Source organism: Schistocerca americana, chromosome X (assembly GCF_021461395.2).
Source record: "Schistocerca americana isolate TAMUIC-IGC-003095 chromosome X, iqSchAmer2.1, whole genome shotgun sequence".
NCBI classification, from domain to species: domain Eukaryota; kingdom Metazoa; phylum Arthropoda; class Insecta; order Orthoptera; family Acrididae; genus Schistocerca; species Schistocerca americana.
In genome coordinates this window covers 799,657,930-799,681,222 of record NC_060130.1, presented here as the reverse complement: position 1 = coordinate 799,681,222, position 23,293 = coordinate 799,657,930, and the positions used below count along the sequence as shown (strand labels likewise).

The window sequence follows — 23,293 nt, the reverse complement described above, 5'->3', positions numbered from 1 at the left end:
GCGTAACAGCAGTTGCACAACAAACAAAGGTTCCCCTCCACTGGACTCTTTGACAGCTGACCAAACATTCAAAATAAAACAATCAGAGCACATAACATTACTGATGGCCTCTCTTCCAGCTGTCTGCGCCCATTTTTTCACCCCCTTCCTTCACAGACTGTGTAGTTATTGCTTAAGGTACCCTAATCGTGCATGAAGGTTATAGATTATAACTTTCTGTTACTCTATCAATTTATCTGAACTATCTATACTGCAGCTTCAGGTGAATTCCTTGTTTGATTCCCAACTAGTCTCCCCACTACATTTACCAGATGAAACTACACTAGACTCTCACTAATCCGGCCCTCAGTATTCCGGCTTCTCAGTAATCCGGCGTACATCCAAAAACATGTGCACAATGAATTATTGTGTGCAACAATGCTTAGTTAATCAGTGCTTTATATACTGTATTCGAAATTGTAGCTTTCTTTACAGTTTGGAATCATGTCTTCTAAAAGGAAACATGTTACACTAGACCTCAAGCAGAAACTTGAAATTTTAGATAAGTTAAATTGAGGTTCTTCACAGAAAGCCATTGCTGCTGAGTTTAATGTTCGACGATCATCTATTTATAACATCAAAAAGAAAGATGTTATTCGACAGTAGCTTTCTTTACAGTTTGGAATCATGTCTTCTAAAAGGAAACATGTTACACTAGACCTCAAGCAGAAACTTGAAATTTTAGATAAGTTAAATTGAGGTTCTTCACAGAAAGCCATTGCTGCTGAGTTTAATGTTCGACGATCATCTATTTATAACATCAAAAAGAAAGATGTTATTCGACAGTACTCAACACAATTTGATAGTGAGTTGGGAAAACGGAAAGTTATGCGGAAGAGTGAGAATGAAGAACTGGAAGTAGCTGTTTATAGATGGGTCATACAACAACACGGTAAAGGAATTCCAGTCAGTGGCCCGATTATAAAGGAAAAATCAGCTGCATTTAACAAACAACTTGGCGGTAGTAACTTGTTTGCAGCGAGCGAAGGTTGGATATCAAACTGGAAAAAATGACATGGCATTCGGCAGCTGACAGTCACCGGGAAAGTCGCTCAGCTAACGATAAGGATGCTGATGAGTTTGTAAGCAAGATACAGAAGATAATACAGGAAGAAGATTTAACTGCTGATGCCTTGTATAATGCTGATGAAACAGGACTCTTTTACAAGACGCTTCCTTCAAAAACATTAGCTGCCAACAGTGAGAAGGAAGCTCGTGGTTACAAGCAACAGAAACAGCACATAACATTAATGGTGGGTTGTAATGCAAATGGGACTCATAAACTACCACTTATGGGGATTGGAAAAACCCAATGTCCACGTTGTTTTCAACACACTGACATAAATACTCTACCAATGCAGTTTTGTGCTCAGATGAAAACGAGGATGAACAGACAAATATTTTCGCTGTGGTTCCATGAAACATTTGTACCCGCAGTGAGAAAGAAGGCAAAGCTTCCACTGACAGCTATCCTTATAATTGACAATGCTCTCAGTCATTCTTCAGACGTTTCTCTAAAGTCCGATGATATGCAAGCACTCTTTCTGCCACCCAATGTGACAGCCCTAATACAGACCATGGACCAGGGAATTTTGGAATCAATTAAATGTCATTATCGACATTCACTTCTCATCTCCTTGCTGAATGAAAGTGAGACTATGCTGAAGATGTGGAAAGCAATTAACATACGTACTGTTGTTTTCTAAGGAGCCGAAGCATGGGATAAAGTGGACAGCGCTACCATAATGAAGAGCTGGAGAAAACTGTAGCCATCCATTGATGCCGAGTTGGATCCAGTAGTGAGTGACACAATGAGCCAGTCAATTTGGAATTATCAATTACTTTGTACACTGACATGTTCTACAACCTTCCAGGAGGAGAAGAATTTGATGATGAAGATATTACTAAGTGGCTGAATGAGGAAAACTGTGATGCGGACCAAACTTTAACAGATGAAGAAATAATCAAAAGCGTGCAAGACAGTAACAATGAAAGTGATGAAGAGCATCACAGTCTTACAGTTACCTATAATCACTAATGGTAACCTTCTTTAACAACAAATATGAAATCCTTTTATAAGTATGCCACTCAACCTTCCTTATTTGTTGAAAAATAACCAAAAACAGACAGAACTTGCCCTTATGTGTGAACAGCAAGCAAAACACAAGCTCAGAAAATACACACTGCAAACAACCGAAACTCACTCTGTATTAGGCTGACAGTAACAATTGTAGTCTGATTATGGTTACATGTTTCACAAGTCATCTAGTTCACCACATCAAAAATTTTGGATGCAGAGCACCATGAGGGAGGGAATTAGGCTGAGCAGAAGTGCATTAAAAACATGCTTCAGTTTCCGACCTCTGCACCACAGTTCATAAGTTCCCACTTTACACCATGTGGCAACTTCTCATTGTGCAACACACTCATAAAATGTTTTCATACTTTAGGGGTTTGTGTACTTATGCGTGGAATGAAATTTTAAGAGATGTTTGTGAATTATGAGGCCCTTTTGGATTAATGTAGAAGAATCCTTCAGAAAATATTGGTGTGAAAAGATTTGGGTAAATCATCACCTTGATTCCTTAGGAGACCTAAAACTGTGTAACATTTAACTTATGTAAGAGTTGTAGATTTCCATTTGGCAATATTTTAAATTACCATCAAAATATGCTGATGGGTTTATGCAGAATCCAACCCCACATTCAGTTACTTGGGCATTTTTCTGACATTGTTCTTCTGTTTATCTTCCATATGAATTCACTGCTGAATTTTGTAGCACTGTGGGAGGAATGGTGCAAGTGAATCATGATAAATGGAAGAAGTTCTGTCTTCTACTTTGATACCTGAGTACTTTTTGGTCCCTGAGCAAACTGTCTATACAATTGAGTACCTACTCCCTTCTCTCCCTTTAAGAGCAAGATAATGTTATACCATTCTGTTGGGCAAAGCACATTGAAATGCATTAAAAAAAGCAAGCTCACGCAGGAGTCACGAAGGCTTATGGGAACACTCCTTGGTGAAGCATCAGTCCCCCTCCAAACACCTTCTCTCAGCAAGCAGTAACCTCATCATAGGTTCAAAGAGAAGACTCAATAAGAGGAATAGCAGCTAGGAGTAATAATAACATACTGTGTTGGGTAAATACAACAGTCCTGTCACATAGTGTATCATTCTGGTCAGTCTAACTTAAGAAATCTTTATTTTCTCTTCATTTACATATATGTCCGTGTTTTTGAGATCCGTGAGTGTGTAATGAACAGGCTGTATACAGGCAGTCTTGTTGTGCACATCTGGCACAAAGTAACAGAGTTGTAAGGAAGCAGTACGGTACAATGAATCACAGTCAGCACCAGTTTAAATGTCACTCAGTGTCATTGTCATGATAGGTGAGGTCTCTCATGTTGTAAGACCCAGCGCCAGGACTGTTATTTTCTTTTAAGTGTTTGAAGACATACAACCAGCATAGAGTGTCTATAGCTAAAGACCTGGTAACAGTTTGTTGTCTTATGTATCCTGTGTCCCATGACTTCAGCAACACATCAGCAGGAATCAACAAAAAGTTTCCATAAATTAGAACGTCCCTGTTCTTTGTTCTTCACACATATCTGGTGAGGGCTGTATCGTTTTTAGTATACATATCTGACATAGTTTGTAGTGGAGGTAAGCGCTGACATGCAACCTGCAAAATTTATCTTGTTCTGTGAATAGAGATTGTTATATTTTTTTATACATTGTGAAACAATGAGACTTACTATTTACAAGGTAAATCATTTAATTCATTTTACTCATATGCTTAGTCACTTTAATTGAGTGCTGATATGCCCCACTGTATTTTCCCCATTGTTGTCCGTTGTCCATACATTCAGGAGTCTCTCTTTCCCCAGTAATGCACTGTCAATGAATTTATAGCTTACCTGATAACTCAAGCAACATGCCAAGTTCATTCTGCCAGTTCAATAATGCACTCTGCAATACTGCGTAATTTTTCCTGTATCAAATCCTTACACATATATTTTTAAGTTACCATCAAGGCTTTCTTAATGTAGCAAGTAGATGTTTGGAAACCATAAGTATGTTGCCTAACTGTTACATTCCGTACAAAGGTGCTAGAAAAAAACGGAAAGAATATTAAAAGACAGCACACCTACATATCCAGAAAGAGCAAAAGGTCAGTCTTCAATTCCAAATCTTCTAAAATCTTGTATCAAAGGACAACTCTGCACAATGGGAAATATACAGCAGAACTAATAAGTAAAAATAATTCTGCAGTTATACAAGAAAATTTCAAATTATACAAAAAATTTCCACCTTACTTTTTCCCCAAAATATGTTACAGCCTCATTGTCCATTTCTCACATCTTCTTTTACAAGCATCTCTCTCTTTCCAAAGATCTCCTTTCATTCTTCCTTCCATTAGTACCATCATTTGTTTTATCTAATTCTATCTTGCTTGTCCCCTTCCTTCTTCTTCATCTTCTCCATTATGGCTGCAGTTCCCGTATATTCCCTTGCCAAAAATCTTACTCCTTTCATCTCATGACAGTAGAATAAAGAATACTGAGGAAAGAGGAACTAGTTCTGGTGATGAATGTGAATATTTAAGTCTGTTATTTGCTAAACAAGAGTGTAATAATAGAGAAATTTCAAAAGAATATCTCAGGTAAAACTAACGATAAATAAAATGAACTCATTGATATGGTAAAAAAATGATGACGGCGAGAAAGAAAAGTTTGTATGGAGAAGTTATTCAAATTACATTACTCTGTGGATCAGAAATACCGAAAATGATTTTTTGAGGAGAAGTTGTTTAATACTGAGACTACAACAGAGGGTTAATAATGAAATAAAGTGGAAGAAAGAGATGTCCTAAAAGAAATAGCAGCATAGGCTGAAATGGTATAAGCATACATAGTTTTTGCTAGTTCGTAATTAAATACTACGAACAAGTACTCACTTGATACACACACTAAGGCAGTATCCAAACAGCAGGAACAAAGTTGATCACAACCATGAACAAGAGAATGAGAAGTGGAAAAAAGTCATAAATGTAACGAACAGTAAATAACTGTGTGATAAGGTAACTGCTGTCAATGTATACAGTTATAAACTTGACTTCTTGAGGTGTTGGATGTTCTACCAGTATATCAATTTGTCATAGGAGTGTTGCTAAAATTTTTAAATAAACAAGTAATGTTTATTCATAAAATTTCCAGCTTTGAAAAACTGGGTTGTTATAGAAAATGAGAAAAGCAATCAGAGCTACTTCAATAACACCAGCAGTTAGAAATGAGCAATAAACATGAGATAAGAATTAGTAGAGCATTGTTGAGACAATAAGGTTTCTTCTGTCCCCACTCAGAAGCAGTGATCCTTTCAATGTGTGGGTTTTTTTTTTAGGGGGGGGGGGGGGGCAGTGTAAAAGGTGTATGCCAGGCTTGTCATTTGTAGCTCAAAAATATTTATCACTGGCAGGAAGTTCTGTGGCTTCTGAAGGATTGGTATCGTCTTTGAATAGTATTGTTTTAATGAAAAGAGTCGACTTAGATTCACACGCTATAGAATGAGTATTTATGAACAGAGTGGACAATGAAAATTGTCCAATGGATTAATTCAATACTGAAATTTTAACTCTTGTCAAGTAATTGTTCCTGCTAAATATTCTATTTTGTGCGTTATCTAAACAGTTTATTTTACTTTTTTGAAAGAGCATGTTTAGTTTTTTCATCAAAAAATAACTTTTATGCTCATTCTTGTTAGAAAGTAAATATATTTGACTACAAAATGGGCTTCCCTTTCGAAGTGTTTAAGAAAAAGATCACTATAAATTTTACACAAAATCTTTGTCTTTGTCTACCAGTTCTAAGAAATAATAAAAGAGAAAGGAAATTAAGGCAACAGTAGAAAATTAAAAACTTAAAAATTCATTCATTGTTTGTATTAGAAATAGAAAGTAGCTGATCTGCTGCCTGTGTCTACATAGTATGCCTTTATCCATTTTGCAGCCCTTGCAGATGGACAACGTAACATGGAAAATTTTAGTTCTCCAAACTTAGTTTTCATACTTTAGCACTGACTATTTGTTATGCCCAAATAGTTGTATGAGCCTTGGTTACAACATAATATTTGAGCAAAATTTCAAAAAATTTGAATCCATAGGAGAATACTAGTGATCCTTTGTAGCATCTCACCCCTCTTTACTTTTTAAGAAAAGTAGCAAACAGTATATGGACTAAGTTTTATTTCGATCTTGAAGTGTATAATGCAAAATTCTGAGGGAGTCTTACCTTTATCCGATCTCTGTTCATTGTCTATGTTTATTACTGGAAATAATAGCAATAAAAAACTGAAAATTGGTTATTTCAGGAATCGATTATTTTGAGCAGTTTTAACAGACAAGTTAAACTAACTATATATATATATATATATATATATATATATATATATATATATATATATATATATATATATATATATATATATATATATATATATATATATATATAAAATTTGAAAAAAAATCAGTATAACCGAACACCTGTAGTTTCAGGTGCACCTCCAAGGTCGGTTCTATGTGTTACATCCCTCATCTCAGTATGTTTTTAATGGGCATGGGCCACATGCAGAATGTCTAGAATTGACCATGGAGATGCTCCAGACTGAAAATGGAACACCAGATTGTGCCCTGGTGCAGTGGACCAAAGACGGAATGGTTCAGAATGCTCATAGTGGGATTCAGTCACAGACTGAATCCCTAGAACTGACCACAGGGAGAGGAGGCAGTAGGCATAAATAATGGATCTGTTCCTCTCAACTACCAGTCTCAAGTAGCACCTGATGAAGACGATTTACATTGTCAAAATATTGTGCATGGACAGCACTAATATCCAGCAGAACACCTGACACCTCAAGATGTGAACATATTCCAAGGAAGCCTGAATAATTACAATTATAAACCTCACTGGTGTGGGCACACAAGAACAAAGAATAGTGGGACATCAAAAAAAGCTTGTACAGGAAAATGAAAGGAAAAGACCAAGGAATCATTGCTGCTAGAAACATTGAGAACACAAATTGTGAGATAAGGTCTGATGCTGTAATATTCTTAATAATATTAATGTCAGTAATATAGCAGATTCTCATGCCTCACACATGTGAGTTGCAAATCAACAATGATGATTGTTTGATAATGATATGTATTTTCAAATGTTCTTCCTATGTAGCCTTATATACATCCTCTATTCCATCCAGACTATTGCTACTTTGAGTCTGAAAGTCCAGACATAAGCTAACTGTTCCACAATTTCAGGTTGACAGTAATCAAAAACTAACTTGACAGATCTGTAATCTGTTCGGAATAGTATTCAAAAAGGAATTATATTTCTGTAGTAGTTTTGTGTTGGAGCACTTAAGAAACTAGTTTTTATACCACAAAAAATGTTACTTTAAATTAACTGTACATCTTAGCTTCAGGATTTTTTTATTTTTCAGAATGTTACCTGAAAATTATGTCACTTTTGAAGCATACTTTCGGGATGCACTTGCCTTCCTGAAGGAATATGACTGGCTTTATTCATGTCCAGTAACAGAAATTTTGATTAATGATATTCTGAACAAAATACCCTCTGCATGGTGTGAAGCACTTTTAACTCTTTCAAATGAAGAATTAAATCAGCTCCCTACAGGTTATATTAAGGTTAGTAAATGTTATTCTTTGTCATTCAAGCTTATGCAAGTGTTTTGAGAATATCTTTTTCTTAGTAGGACAAAATGTTATAAAAGCATGGGAAAACTTATTTGTGCGACTTATCTCTTGGCAGGATGCCTGGCCAGATTCACTAAAATATTTCTGCAAAATGTGCCAAAAACTGAAGTCGGTGGTTAAAACATACATTTTAAAGGAAGAGTTATATTGCATTCCTTCTATTATATGCCATCGTTTATCTGAGAAAAAGCTCCATGAAATATGTCATTTGGCTCAAGTTATTCATGACGAGTGTCAATCAGGTGGCATTAGAAGAATCGTTGATTTTGGATCTGGAATGGTAATTACAATTAATATTATCAGTCTTTTCCTAAAGCAGTATCAATTAAATGCTAAGCATTTCTGCTGGAACACTAACTTTTAACTCATTGCAAATGTGAAAATATTTGGAGATGTTGTACAGTTACTGTATCTCAAAGTTCGGAATGAAAACATTATTTTCTGTATGACTATCTTTTACAGAATTTTCAACAATGCATGCCTGCTGCTATTGCTTTATGTTTTGTGCTGATTCAGAATCCTTGATGTTCATAAAATAGATTTTAATTACAGTCTGACCTCTAAGACCTACTTGCCCCATATATTTAATGATGTGGTACTTACCTTAAACAAAAGTCTTTCAACTCTCACTGTTAGAGCTGTAGTTGTTGCTGATTGCTTTTGGACTACAATTCGTGTCCTCACCCTTCCAGTTTTAATGGGACCAAGTGAAGTGCCACATTGATTAGGATGTTGTTGTTGTTGTGGTCTTCAGTCCTGTGACTGCTTTGATGCAGCTCTCCATGCTACTCTATTCTGTGCAAGCTTCTTCATCTCCCAGTACCTACTGCAACCTACATCCTTCTGAATCTGCTTAATGTATTCATCTCTTGGTCTCCCTCTATGATTTTTACCCTCCACGCTGCCCTCCAATACCAAATTGGTGATCCCTTGATGCCTCAGAACATGTCCTACCAACCGATCCCTTCTTCTAGTCAAGTTGTGCCACAAACTTCTCTTCTCCCCAATCCTATTCAATACCTCCTCATTAGTTATGTGATCTACCTTTCTAATCTTCAGCATTCTTCTGTAGCACCACATTTTGAAACACTGTCCACTCCGTTCAACTGCTCTTCCAAGTCCTTTGCTGTCTCTGACAGAATCACAATGTCATCGGCGAACCTCAAAGTTTTTATTTCTTCTCCATGGATTTTAATACCTACTCTGGACTTTTCTTTTGTTTCCTTTACTGCTTGCTCAATATACAGATTGAATAACATTGGGGAGAGGCTACAACCCTGTCTCACTCCCTTCCCAACCGCTGCTGCCCTTTCATGCCCCTCGACTCTTATAACTGCTATCTGGTTTCTGTACAAATTGTAAATAGCCTTTCACTCCCTGTATTTTACCCCTGCCACCTTTAGAATTTGAAAGAGAGTATTCCAGTCAACATTGTCAAAACCTTACTCTAAGTCTACAAATGCTAGAAACATAGGTTTGCCTTTCCTTAATCTATTTTCTAAGGTAAGTCGTAGGGTCAGTATTGCCTTGCGTGTTCCAACATTTCTACGGAATCCAAACTGATCTTCCCCGAGGTCGACTTCTACCAGTTTTTCCATTCATCTGTAAAGACTTCGCGTTAGTATTTTGCAGCTGTGACTTATTAAACTGATAGTTCGGTAATTTTCACATCTGTCAGCACCTGCTTTCTTTGGGATTGGAATTATTATATTCTTCTTGAAGTCTGAGGGTATTTTGCCTGTCTCATACATCTTGCTCACCAGATGGTAGAGTTTTGTCAGGACTAGCTCTCCCAAGGCCATCAGTAGTTCCAATGGAATGTTGTCTACTCCCGGGGCCTTGTTTCGACTCAGGTCTTTCAGTGCTCTGTCAAACTCTTCACGCAGTATTGTATCTCCCATTTCATCTTCAGCCACATCCTCTTCCATTTCCATAATCTTGTCCCTTGTATAGACCCTCTATATACTCCTTCCACCTTTGTGCTTTCCCTTCTTTGCTTAGAACTGGGTTTCCATCTGAGCTCTTGATATTCATCCTTCTCCTTTCATCAATTAAATTCGATATTTCTTCTGTTACCCAAGAATTTGTACTATCCCTCATCTTTTTACCTACTCGATCCTCTGCTGCCTTCACTACTTCATTCCTCAAAGCTACCCATTCTTCTTCTACTGTATTTCTTTCCCCCATTCCCGTCAATTGTTCCCTTATGCTCTCCCTGAAACTCTGTACAACCTCTGGTTCTTTCAGTTTATCCAGGTCCCATCTCCTTAAATTCCCACCTTTTTGCAGTTTCTTCAGTTTTAATCTATGGTTCATAACCAATAGATTGTGGTCAGAGTCCACATCTGCCCCTGGAAATGTCTTACAATTTAAAATTTGGTCCGTAAATCACTGTCTTACCATTATATAATGTATCTGATACCTTCTAGTACCTCCAGGCTTCTTCCATGTATACAACCTTCTTTTATGGTTAAGTGTTAGCTATGATTAAGTTATGCTCTGTGCAAAATTCTACCAGGCGGCTTCCTCTTTCATTTCTTCCCCCCAATCTATATTCACCTACTACATTTTCTTCTCTGCCTTTTCCTACTATTGAATTCCAGTCACCCATGACTATTAAATTTTCGTCTCCCTTCACTACCTGAATAATTTCTTTTATCTCATCATACATTTCACCAATTCCTTCATCATTTGGAGAGCTAGTTGGCATATAAACTTGTACTACTGTAGTAGGCATGGGCTTCATGTCTATCTTGGCCACAACAATGCATTCACTAAGCTGTTTGTAGTATCTTACCCGTAATCCTATTTTTTTTATTCATTATTAAACCTACTCTTGCATTACCCCTATTTGATTTTGTATTTATAACCCTGTATTCACCTGACCAAAAGTGTTATTCCTCCTGCCACCGAACTTCACTATTCCCACTATATCTAACTTTAACCTATCTATTTCCCTTTTTAAATTTTCTAACCTACCTGCCTGATTAAGGGATCTGACGTTCCACGCTCCGATCTGTAGAACGCCAGTTTTCTTTCTCCTGATAACGACGTCCTCCTTAGCATTCCCTGCCCGGAGATCCGAATGGGGGACTATTTTACCTCCGGAATATTTTACCCAAGAGGACGCCATCATCATTTAACCATACAGTAAAGCTGCATGCCCTCGGGAAAAATTTTGGCTTGCTTTCAGCCGTTTGCAGTACCAGCACAGCAAGGCCATTTTGGTTAGTGTTACAAGGCCAGATCAGTCAATCATCCAGACTGTTGCCCCTGCAACTACTGAAAAGGCTGCTGGCCCCCTTCAGGAACCACGTTTGTCTGGCCTCTCAACAGATACACCTCCGTTGTGGTTGCACCTATGGTACAGCCATCTGTATCGCTGTGGCGCGCAAGCCTCCCCACCAACGGCAAGGTCCATGGTTCATGGGGGGGTTTTCTGCATAGACATGAACAAAGTTGTTCATTGACATGGTTTTGTATTGTGCAACACATCTGATGAATATTATATTCCACCTTGGGAATCATTTCTGTAAGTTGGGACTATCTCTAAGAGAACGCAAGAAGTTTTTCTGTTTTTCTGAGGGGGTGACTTACTTATTTAATGTTATGTTTGTAATGTATTCCTCTGGTAATTTAAGAATTACCTCCAAAGTACATGAAGATGGCCATGTTGTTGAGTACTATATTTCTTCATGATGTACGATAGACTGGAAACTGTTTGCTTCCAATGTGTGCTGAATTTGGTTTTGTGAATATGCAGGCTGTTAGAATTGGAAACAATGCGGACAGAGTGCACAGTATATCAACACATTATACTGGCTACAACTTGTAATCTGCAAATATAGACCAGTTTGAGTAGGCCTGCAGTAGATGTTTTGTCCCAGCATTTCATTGTCTTTTCTTCATAACAACACACCAATAAAAGGAATGTGCCAGCTTCTTCTGTCTTAAACTGAATATCTGGATGGAGCTATTAGATGCTGAATATAGTGTCACTACTACATTAGACCGCATTGCAGATGGGGTCATCCTTGCAAGTACTGGTCATTAAATAAAAGATTTGTTGAAATAAGCAGATTTGTAAGTAATACCACAATATCCAACCCAAAGTTTCTACCAGTGAGCCATGAACAGCATGTAAATAAAGAAACTTCATTAAAACTAAATAAAAGTTGTGACAGTTGTAGTTACATCTTCTTTAGTTTGTCTGTAAAATATGAATATGTGGTTGCAGTTTCCTACTAGAGGACCGACTAATAACGTAAAACATTTGGCTGAACTGTGAATCAACACATTAATGTTGCTAAAAATAGGAACGAAAGAAAATTAAGAGTTTAACATCCCATTGACAGTGCACTCATTAAAGACAGAGTACACAAGCTCAGATTTTGAAAGCATGGGAAGGAAATTGGCCATACACTTTTTAACACACAGACGGCCAAGTGGCCACTGCCGGCCACAGCAGAGCCTTAATGCTGAACAATGTGTGCCTGGCCTGGCAGTGTAATATCTGTCACTAAGCATGTGGCAGTCAACATGTTAGAGAAACCATTCCAGTATTTGCCAGGATCAATTTAGCAAAGTCCTGCAAGACCAAAACCTGGATGGCCAGATAGGGATTTGAACCATCACACTCAAAATAAGGTGAATTGAAACTCTTTGTTTTTTTATCTTTGTGAAACTTTTAGAGGCCATGGATATTGTACAGGAACAAACTTGCACAAACCCTTAGTAACATTGTCAGGAACTAAGCATCTTCTCTGAATCATACCATTTCTGCCATTATTTAATCTGTTTATTGCACAACCACCAGATAATATGTAATCTTGACACTATATTTGAAATAATAATGTTTTGTCAGTGTTTAAAATGACAATACCTACTCTTCTCTCAATGCTTAGAGGGCTACTGCTTCTGCTAAGGAGATGTTGAATTTTGTAGATGCAATTGGACTCGTAATTCAGATGTGTCATACAGTCTAAGATCTTTACAACAATTGCCAGCTTCATACATGCATGGGGCAATTCTCCCTGCAGTAGCTGAGTATTGCCTTAGCATGGCGTATCACATTATGTACAAGAAGACTGAGGTTGTAATCTTCCTTCCTCGACTATATTGTAAAGGCAGAGTAAAAATCCACACAATGGATTATTTCGTTAATACAGATTCGAATTCTACCTCAATCTACTGCGAGTCTTGATCTTTATGTTGTTAGATACCAAATTTCTGATGGTGGCCCTGCTGAAGTGTAGTGGATAACTCAGCTGGTAACAAAGTTTGGTTTTGATACCAACGACAGCAGCATCATAAATGTGGTAGCAACATTCTTATGCACGCATGACATCTCGTCATCTATTACATATGAACAGCTCCGTAATCCAGACCACCAATTGCTGCATAATGCTGTAAATATTTGACTGCTTTTCTATTTACTTTGCATTTCTGATACTAGATATTTTGAAACATGTTTCACACAGACATTATTTTACTGTTCACATTTGTGTAAAGTAACAATGAATGTCCAGTATATCAGTTCGATCTACCCAGCAACATTATTAGAGTATATTCCATGGATCACTTTCTCAACTATCTTTTGTTCATCTATTTTTAAAATACTGACAATATTCTCAGAGTGACAATACCTTGACTACAAACATTGGGTTGACCTGTGATGGATTAATGTATTAATTTTTGTTGCACCTGAAGATGCAGCTGTAAGCTGTGAGACGAAGTTTGGTAGATTAAAACCACATCTAACCAGCTGTCAGCGGTGTTTTCATTTATGATGATCATGACTTTTATTTGGGTTTTTCTTCACGTTGAAAAGATTGTATGTATTATAACCTCAGAGTTTTTGTGGCAGAACCTACACAGTAAATAACTGTGCACATCAACTTACATTTGATGATTTATCTGTTTGTGAGTGAAGTAGCAGGTATTTCTTGATGCATGACATTGTTCAAAAACTGTTTCAGACGGTGCAAGTTCAATAATTTATTTCTTATCCTACACAGTATGCACTCTCCAGCAGTATGTAGAGAGAGAGAGAGAGAGAGAGAGAGAGAGAGAGAGAGAGAGAGTGAGTGTGTGTGTGTGTGTGTGTGTGTGTGTGTGTGTGTGTGTGTGTGTGCGCGCGCGCGCGCGCCATCAAAATACTTCTCATGAACTTTTTTGTTTCTTTGCAGGGATATGTTGGCCAGTTACTTCATGCAAAATATGGATACACTGTGCTGGGTTTAGAAGCTAGGCCTGAACTGGTTGAGGCAGCTGCCAAACGTCAAACAAAAATTTGCTCAGCTGCACAAGTAGTTTACACCACAGTTGAAATAAATTCAGATACTGAAGGGAACATTGCACAAATAATTGAAGATAAGATGCCCCCTGATTGTTTGCACAAGTGTCATTCTGACTGGCCTGGGGGTAATATCATATATAATCTGAAATCTGCCAAGAAAAACAAACATTCTAGTGAAAAGAGCAAAATGGGAATTATTTCTAAAGGACAGAGTGGAAGTAAAGGATTAATTAAAATCACAGAATCTAGAACAACTGATCATTGTTGTGAAACGAACTATGGTCCCTCAAAGGATAAGACCAAATATGACAACATGGGACACATCAGTGTAAATACCGCAAATGATGGAAGAGTTTATTCACAAGAAACTGAAAGTAATGTGACCTCACTATGTGCTGATAACCCAGCAAAGGTATCCAATAAACCAGATAGTGGAAGAACTATAAAAAGAGAGGCTCAGGACTCTGTCTGTCTGATTGGGCTTCATGCATGTGCTGACCTCAGTGCAAATGCAGCAAAGATATTTGCAATGGTCCCTACAATCAGACGTTTGATAATTGTTCCATGTTGTTATCATAAGATGTCAGCAACAACCTCTTCACAAAGAGAAGATATATATCACCAACCAAACTTGACTCTGACCGACAACTTCAAAAGACCTAGTGTAAAAAGTACAAAGCAAGAGAAAATTAATTTTTTTCCAATGAGCAGTACTTTAAAACAGTGCATTAAAGAAATTCCTTCCAAATTTCATGTTGTCTTCCAGAAACCTTTCTTGAGACTTGCAGCTCAAGAGACAGGGATTAGATGGAAGTCCGCTTCAAAAGAAGTTCACGAAATCCATGCCTTAAATCTAATGGCTCGAGCAGTATTATACCTATGTGCTTATGAAGGTAATACAACATTTTTCATACTTAGGTACCATCTGCATACTGTTTGTTGTTGTTGTTGCTGTTGTTGTTGTTGTGGTCTTCAGTCCTGTGACTGGTTTGATGCAGCTCTCCATGCTACTCTATTCTGTGCAAGCTTCTTCATCTCCCAGTACCTACTGCAACCTACATCCTTCTGAATCTGCTTAATGTATTCATCTCTTGGTCTCCCTCTATGATTTTTACCCTCCACACTGCCCTCCAATACCAAATTGGTGATCCCTTGATGCCTCAGAACATGTCCTACCAACCGATCCCTTCTTCTTGTCAAGTTGTGCCACAAACTTCTCTTCTCCCCAATCCTATTCAATACCTCCTCATTAGTTATGTGATCTACCCTTCTAATCTTCAGCATTCTTCTGTAGCACCACATTTCGAAAGCTTCTATTCTCTTCTTGTCCAAACTATTTATCATCCACGTTTCACTTCCGTACATGGCTACACTCCATACAAATACTTTCAGAAAAGACTTCCTGACACTTAAATCTATACTCGATGTTAATAAATTTCTCTTCTTCAGAAATGCTTTCCTTGCCATTGCCAGTCTATATTTTATATCCTTTCTACTTTGACCATCATCAGTTATTTTGCTCCCCAGATAGCAAAACTCCTTTACTACTTTAAGTGTCTCATTTCCTAATCTAATTCCCTCAGCATCACCCGACTTAATTCGACTACATTCCATTATCCTCGTTTTGCTTTTGTTGATGTTCATCTTATATCCTCCTTTTAAGACACTGTCCATTCCGTTCAACTGCCCTTCCAAGTTCTTTGCTGTCTCTGACAGAATTACAATGTCATCAGCGAACCTCAAAGTTTTTATTTCTTCTCCGTGGATTTTAATAGCTACTCCGAATTTTATTTTTGTTTCCTTTACTGCTTGCTCAATATACAGATTGAATAACATCGGGGAGAGGCTACAACCCTGTCTCACTCCCTTCCCAACCACTGCTTCCCTTTCATGTCCCTTGACTCTTATAACAGCCATCTGGTTTCTGTACAAATTGAAAATGCCTTTCACTCCCTGTATTTTACCCCTGCCACCTTCAGAATTTGAAAGAGGGTATTTCAGTCAACATGGTCAACTTCTGAAATAACATTGTAAATATAACTTGCAGTTATTAATTATATTGCCTTCAGTTACTCAGTAATTTATGTATTTTCTCTCTTTGCAGCAATAATTTCTGTAGAATTTATGGTGCCATACTGTTTCTCTGATGACAGTGTCAAAATTTTGTTTAATAAGTTTATGAGGCAATTTTGTTCTAAATTTTCACCCAGTTATTGGCTGTGGACCTTTGTGTCATATCTATTCATTGCAACACTGGATGTTGTTAAGAAAATGTGACAATCTACATCTACATGGATACTCTGCAAATCACATTTAAGTGCCTGGCAGAGGGTTCATCGAACCACCTTCACAATTCTCTATTATTCCAATCTTGTATAGCGCACGGAAAGAATGAACACCTATATCTTTCCATACGAGCTCTAATTTCCCTTATTTTATTGTGGTGATCGTTCCGCCCTATTTAGGTCATTGTCGACAAAATATTTTCACATTTCGAGGAGAAAGTTGGTGATTGGAATTTCGTGAGAAGATTCCGTCGCAACGAAAAACGCCTTTCTTCTAGTGATTTCCAGCCCAAATCCCATATCATTTCTGTGAAACTCTCTCCCATATTTCGTGATAATAGAAAACGTGCTGCCTTTCTTTGAACTTTTTTGATGTACACCATCAGTCCTATCTGGTAAGGATCCCACACTGCACAGCAGTATTCTAAAAGAGGACAGACAAGCGTAGTGTAGGCAGTCTCCTTAGGAGGTCTGTTACGTTTTCTAAGTGTCCTGCCAATAAAACGCAGTCTTTGGTTAGCCTTCCCCACAACATTTTCTGTGTGTTCTTTCCAATTTAAGTTGTTCGCAATTGTAATACCTAGGTATTTAGTTGAATTTACGGCTTTTGTATTAGACTGATTTAACATGTAACCAAAGTTAAAGGAGTTCCTTTTAGCACTCATGTGAATGACCTCACACTTTTCGTTGTTTAGGGTCAACTGCCACTTTTCGCACCATTCAGATATTTTTTCTAAATCGTTTTGCAGTTTGTTTTGATCTTCTGATGAGTTTATTAGTCGATACTATGAACTGTGACCTATCTGACAGGAAATCGCAAATCCAGTCACATAATTAGACCAAATATTAACACTAGAGTATCTAACAAAATAGTTTCCTTAATGAGCTGCACAATGACATACACATTTCGACTTTAAGAACCAGTTGTGGAATCCTAGTGCAGTTCCCTTCCATTGGATTCATTCAAGACACTGGCACATTTGTTCCATTTTTCTGGAGTCTGCAAATGTTGTTTCTGACAAGAAACACGATGGACTTCCAGCATTGTCAACACATATGATTAAACAGCTTAGTTCACATCTGATAAATTTATAAACCATCAGTTCTCTCCTTCCACACACTACTTTCCAAATCATTCTTCATTTATGTTGCTGGATATGAGTGATACAAATACTTGTTCAGCACCTACAGCAAATCTTGGTAACTGTTTCAGTAGGAAGGTGCATGCTACAATATACATGCCAAACTAGTTTGGCTGGCCAGTGAATATGAGTTCCCAGTCTGGGAGCTGGTTAGTGTCATCTTGAGTATGCAAACATCTGCCAGAATCAACATTTAATTTTTTAACTGTTTGTGGCATGAAATGTGATCATATTTCTCCCAAGGAAAACACTCCAAACGTCAATTGTATCACCAATTGAGACTGACACCAATTTACCTAAGAATCAGAACAATCATAATGTGATATTAAGAAGTCTTTGATAGTAAGAGAGTACATTTGTATCAACATGTACAAGATGAGGTAAAAACACGTTAACATTAAATGGGTGTTTAATCATGTGAAATTACAAGGTATAGTTTTTGTTACAGGGTTTCAATTTGGCACCCATCCTGCTCAGTGCACTTATAATGTCTGTCCATTGTTGATTGTAAGGCCCAATGGACCATTTGGGCAGGGACAGAAGTAATGACCTAAGTGATACAGTGCTTTATGTTGTCCAAGTTGCTAGGTTTTCTGACATAGACACGATCCTTGACTACACCCATCAGCCAAAATTGGCATAGCTTCAGATTGGGTAAAAGTGCTGTATCTGGGAGAGGATCACCTCCACCAATCCAACATTTACCGAACGTGTCATTCAGGTAATCCCAAAACACCTAACTGTTATAGGCAGGGGCGCCGTCTTGCTGAAAGTACCTTGCTGGAGAATGGCAAGTGGCATGTACTACTCCTTGCCTTGCTGAGCATGGCAAGGTAATTACCTCACCTGATTGTCTGTTATTCAGAAAAGAAGAGCCCAATCACTGCACACCAAATGTTCACCTTAAGGGGCTCTCGCATGTACTCTCGAACTTCCAGGGCTTGCTCAGTCACCTAGATGACACACTTGTGCTTGCTCAGACAACTGCTGAAGTGGAATGTTGCTTTGTTAGAAAACATGAACACAATATCAGGTAGTGTGTGCACTATTTCCAAGATAATATGTGCATCACTCACACATGCTTGATAATCCAGTTTTTGGGAGATGTTGCACAGTCTGCAAGTGGTATGGCTTCATTCCTAAATCACAGTGCAAAATTCTAACCATTGACCTTTGAGATATGTTAGTCTCTAGAGAAAGTCTGCACGAGGATTTGGTTGGGATGACTACCATCACTCCCTGGATGAGGATGATATGCTCTTCAGTTCAGACAGATAACTTTCTACCGCTGTTTCCCTTGTAATCTTGAATGGATCCAGTCATTATAAACTTCTTGTAGGTCCTACCAACTGTCAGGTGCGATGGTGCATCCCATCCAGTCCAGGCCTTTAATTTTTTTTGTATGATGCTTGGAGACTGAACAACCTCCATCCAGGAGGTTATCTTCAGTCAATGGAATATCAAGACACCATAGTTTAAACTGTGAAAAAACAAAGAAGATAACAGCCATTTAAAGTTAACACCTTTTTGCTTCACCCTGTATTTATTTCAATTAAAGGCAATGAAGTATCTTCACCTTTCAAGATTCAGAATGGAGTGGTGTCCACTTAAATTATAGTTAAACAAGCTTAATGTCTTCATAAGTACAAAGAGAGAGGAAAATACTCAGTGGTGTTGAAACATAATTCGCTTCATTCAAGAAAAGGTGTAGATTTTTGCTATAATTTTGTGAATACAAACATGAAGAAATGGTATGGTAAAGAGGTGACATCTGTCACAAGCATAATCTTTTGGCAATTCTCCACAACTCTGACTCCTAATGATAAGAGAAATCAACAAACTAAAAAAAAACTGCCACCTTTAAAACTACATTTTATTATTAAATTTGACTGCTTACATTAACGAAAGTTTCTTCTGTAAAGAAGAATGCCAATATGTACCAAACACAATGTGTGTTATGCGCTTTGTGTGTACAGGGCAGATGACATGATAGGGGTTACTTCTAGATTCCTAGAATTATGCAGTATGTAGACAATGCAGTTGGTCTTCTCAGACAGGAAATTTAAGTCTCCAAACAAATACTTTAAACTTATGCAGATACGTTACATGAATTGATAGGGACATCCACATCAGGGTCGTTACTCAGTCTTGGAGGAGGAGGACGACGAGAAGGGGGGCGGGGGGGGGGGGGGGCATCACGCCGGTAATGACTTTTCTTTCCTTCAGTTGAGAGATACTATCCATATGCAATAGTTTGACTGGAATTTTTGAACATCAGTAATTTATGGGGAATAATATTCACATTATTAACATACTTTGAAATATTAAGTATTTTAAAATTTGTGATTTATAAAACTCAATAAAATCAAATTCCAATGCTAGGTTAAAGACACACAATTCCCTGAGATTTCCGTGATTTTTCCAGGTAAAATGTAATTCCGTGGACATTCAATTAATTCATTACCTCAGTAGTTGGCCATCAGCATAAACGCAAACCCTTGCTCCGTCAAATGCAGTTGTAAAGTCATCATTGCTTCAACATCAGTAGCTAAGAGTTATGCAAAACACTGGAACTATCCACAAACTTAATGCTACATATGAACATAAAGCAGTTAAACTTCAACACATAAGGTGCCAAAACTTACAGTATTGATACATCAAACAATCATAAATGTGAATGGGTGGGTCAATAGCAGTAATACCACACACAATTGTATGACGAGTCTGAAGAGAACCCAGCCAGTCCACCCTCTGAACTGTCAGCTACTATATAATTACAATCTTCACTGCAAATTGTGAGAGTGGGTAGGGGAGGAGGCAGAGCCTCATGGGTTCAGGATACATGTGAAGGAGTTGTAACCAGTGGCACTGGGGCACAGGAAGGATCATTGTACGCATCCCTCCAAGAGTCACATTTTAGAAGATACATATGTTCGCATGTGTTAAGAGCTTCTCGTCTAAAAGGGCAGCCTCAGTACAAGAATACAAGCTTCTCATCAGTGCATGATGTTACCGATGTACATGGCAATTGCACACCTTTTACGCTATTCCAACTGTTAGGGAAATGATTGTATCCCTCATTTTTTTGATAAATCACTGTTTCCATACATCTAATGCAGCATGTTACAACGTTAACTTGTCATTTTCCCAAATTTGAAACACACTTTCACTTTTGAAAAGTGCTCTGTTTCACCTACCACAGCGAAAATGTCAAATTAATGTTGTGACATGCTGCACTAGATGTATGGAAACAGTGCTTACACATGATTTCCATAATTGATACACACATATCACATGTTAGGACAACCAACAACCGTCCTCGGGCCCATAATACCAACTAATTATGCATGCCAGATATTAATTCACCATATGTATTGATCATGTGTGTGTTATTTCATAATAAATTTAAAACTATACTTTCTCAACTATATTTTGCAGGTGGATATAATGTTCTAAAGAAGCATCGACATGGAGTTAGAAAAACTGGAAACTCCAATTTTGGGGCAGTGCTGGATGATATGGTATCACGCTACACATTTACTACTGCCAGTTCAAGAATGGAGGTAGCAAATGAGGAAGTTCGACAGAAAATATTAGTACTATGGGACCGACACAAGAATTTATGCAGTTTAGCTGAAGTATTCACTGCACTGCAGCTTACAATTCAGGGTACTGCTGAGAGTTTTGTTTTGTTGGATAAAATTGCTTACCTGAAGGAGACAATGAGCTACCGTGTGTCGTGTGATCTGACAAAAGTGATGAATGAACAAATCTCACCTAGATGCCATACTATAATAGCAAGGAAAGAGAGTCTTTAGTAACATCTGTCAGTTTAATGCCACAGTATGATACGGGAAGATAATGGAAAGCAAATTGTGGTTACAGGGACTATTGAGAGTGAAATAGGTACAGAACAATTGAAGAGTGTTTTTCCAAAAGTCGTTAAATGCTCAATTGTTCAAAATTTAGATTTTTGTAATTGCAAATCAAGCGTGTTGCTATGCATGACTGGTCGAAACAATTTTGTCAAAAGACAATATTTGCTCTGCTCTCGGACAGTTGAAGCAAAATCCGGTAAATGTAAACTGGGCTTTGCTTCTGAGAGACTTGAAGGGAGTATAAGAATGTAGGACATCATTGTCGATGATAATAAGAGAGGCTTTTCTGCAAGAAGAAAAAAGAATGTGACTTGTAGGCAAGCTCTTGCCACCACAACCCACAACAGAATGAAATTAGTGGTTTTCACAACAACATTAACTCCTGATTATTGCTCTATTTGAGCCAGCTCTGTCAGGGAGAAGGAACTTCAAGAAAGAAGCAAAAAGGAAGAACACTATTTTGAAGAAGTACACCACAATGGAAAAAGATGGCCAGACAGTATTTGTATATGCTGCAACATTTCACTATGCAGTAATGAAGGAGGAAAATTGAAATGTAGTTAATGTTGTATTGGTGTACAACAGGAGCAGCCAATAACAAAGCTCTCCATAGGTGATGTACTCTATTCTACACAGGTTTAGCAGCACAATTTGTGTGTATCATGATTCATTACCGAGCACAACCAAATGAAAAGACTGCTTTTTATACTTGGCTTGAAACAAGACCAAAAGGATGCAAACAAGTGGCCTCTGCTGTATTGCATTTTCTCAGAAATTTTGAGGCATTCCAGCCAGAAAATGGTCCAAATAAAATTCATTTATTTTCTCACTCTTGTACCAGTTAGAATAAAAATACAGTAATGATGTGCTCACTAATGGCCTTCATGGATGAAAGCAGACAATTTAATAAGATGGTACATTATTTCCTAACTCATGGTCGTGACTATAATCCTACCAAGTGTTTGGTAGGATGAATAAAGACTACCAGAAAAAGAAAGATATTCTCTCACCAACTGAATACTATAAAGTTCTGGAACAACATGGCAGTGTCAAGATACTAAATAAATACTGGGAATCAAAGGATTTTGAGCACAGTGCACTAAAAGCCCTACAATCTAAGATGCCTTTCAAAATAACTGCTGAGCAAGTTGTGGCTTATGAAAAGTCGAAGAAGAACATATTGTTGTCAGTATTGGACATTTATGGAAAATCTGTAGAGGTTTAGGCACAGAAATCCAGAAACCTCAGCCAAGAAATGAGGAAAGTAAAAAAGAAGTAGTATGTCTTAAATTTATAAGGCATATTAATATAACTGAAGGAGCAGAAGTGTTTTATAAGGACATTGTTGAAAGTGGTGGATGGATTTCCATTTTAGTGCTGTTGTCGCCAGTATTTTTTGTTGCATTTCAACAGTGTTTGTTGCTATTTTGGATTTCTGCTTACCAAACATTTATGAAAAAGTGTGATAAAATCTTATAATGAAGTACGTTTTGTGTTTCTATGCTAAATGAACTATAAAATAGCTTTCTTTGTAATTAATGTTAAAGATAAAAATGAAATAGAAAAAAATGAATTTAAATGTGTATATTAATGAAACTTTTGACTTTTGAAGAAACTTTGTCCCACTATTCTGAAATAAACAATGAACATTTTATGAAAGTCAAACACACAATCAGAACCATGCCTATAAAAGCTGTGTAAATCTCAATTTATCTTTTTTTTTATAATTAGTACTTTCGTGTGATATTTAAAAAATGTGTTTCCTGAAAAATTTACCTATAATATTTATCGAGTTTTGAAAAAAATGCTCATCAATTGACATGACTGCATGCTATGCTGTTGAGACACAGGGGCATCAAAGGAGAGACCTTAGCAGGCAGCCATCA

At 37.5% G+C, this 23,293-nt stretch overlaps 1 protein-coding gene across 1 annotated transcript in view; it reads left to right on the top strand.

Moving 5' to 3' along the window:
• The window catches only part of LOC124555643 (probable methyltransferase-like protein 25), a 40,527-nt gene extending 17,508 nt beyond the window's left edge, over positions 1 to 23,019 (top strand). The window contains exons 2-5 of the mRNA XM_047129625.1: positions 7,531 to 7,735; positions 7,860 to 8,084; positions 13,993 to 14,995; positions 20,968 to 23,019. Of these exons, the coding sequence (XP_046985581.1) occupies positions 7,532 to 7,735; positions 7,860 to 8,084; positions 13,993 to 14,995; positions 20,968 to 21,347 (1,812 nt within the window). The 5' untranslated portion in view covers position 7,531 and the 3' untranslated portion in view covers positions 21,348 to 23,019. The remainder of the gene's footprint in view (positions 1 to 7,530; positions 7,736 to 7,859; positions 8,085 to 13,992; positions 14,996 to 20,967) is intronic.
• The last annotated feature ends 274 nt before the right edge of the window (positions 23,020 to 23,293 follow it).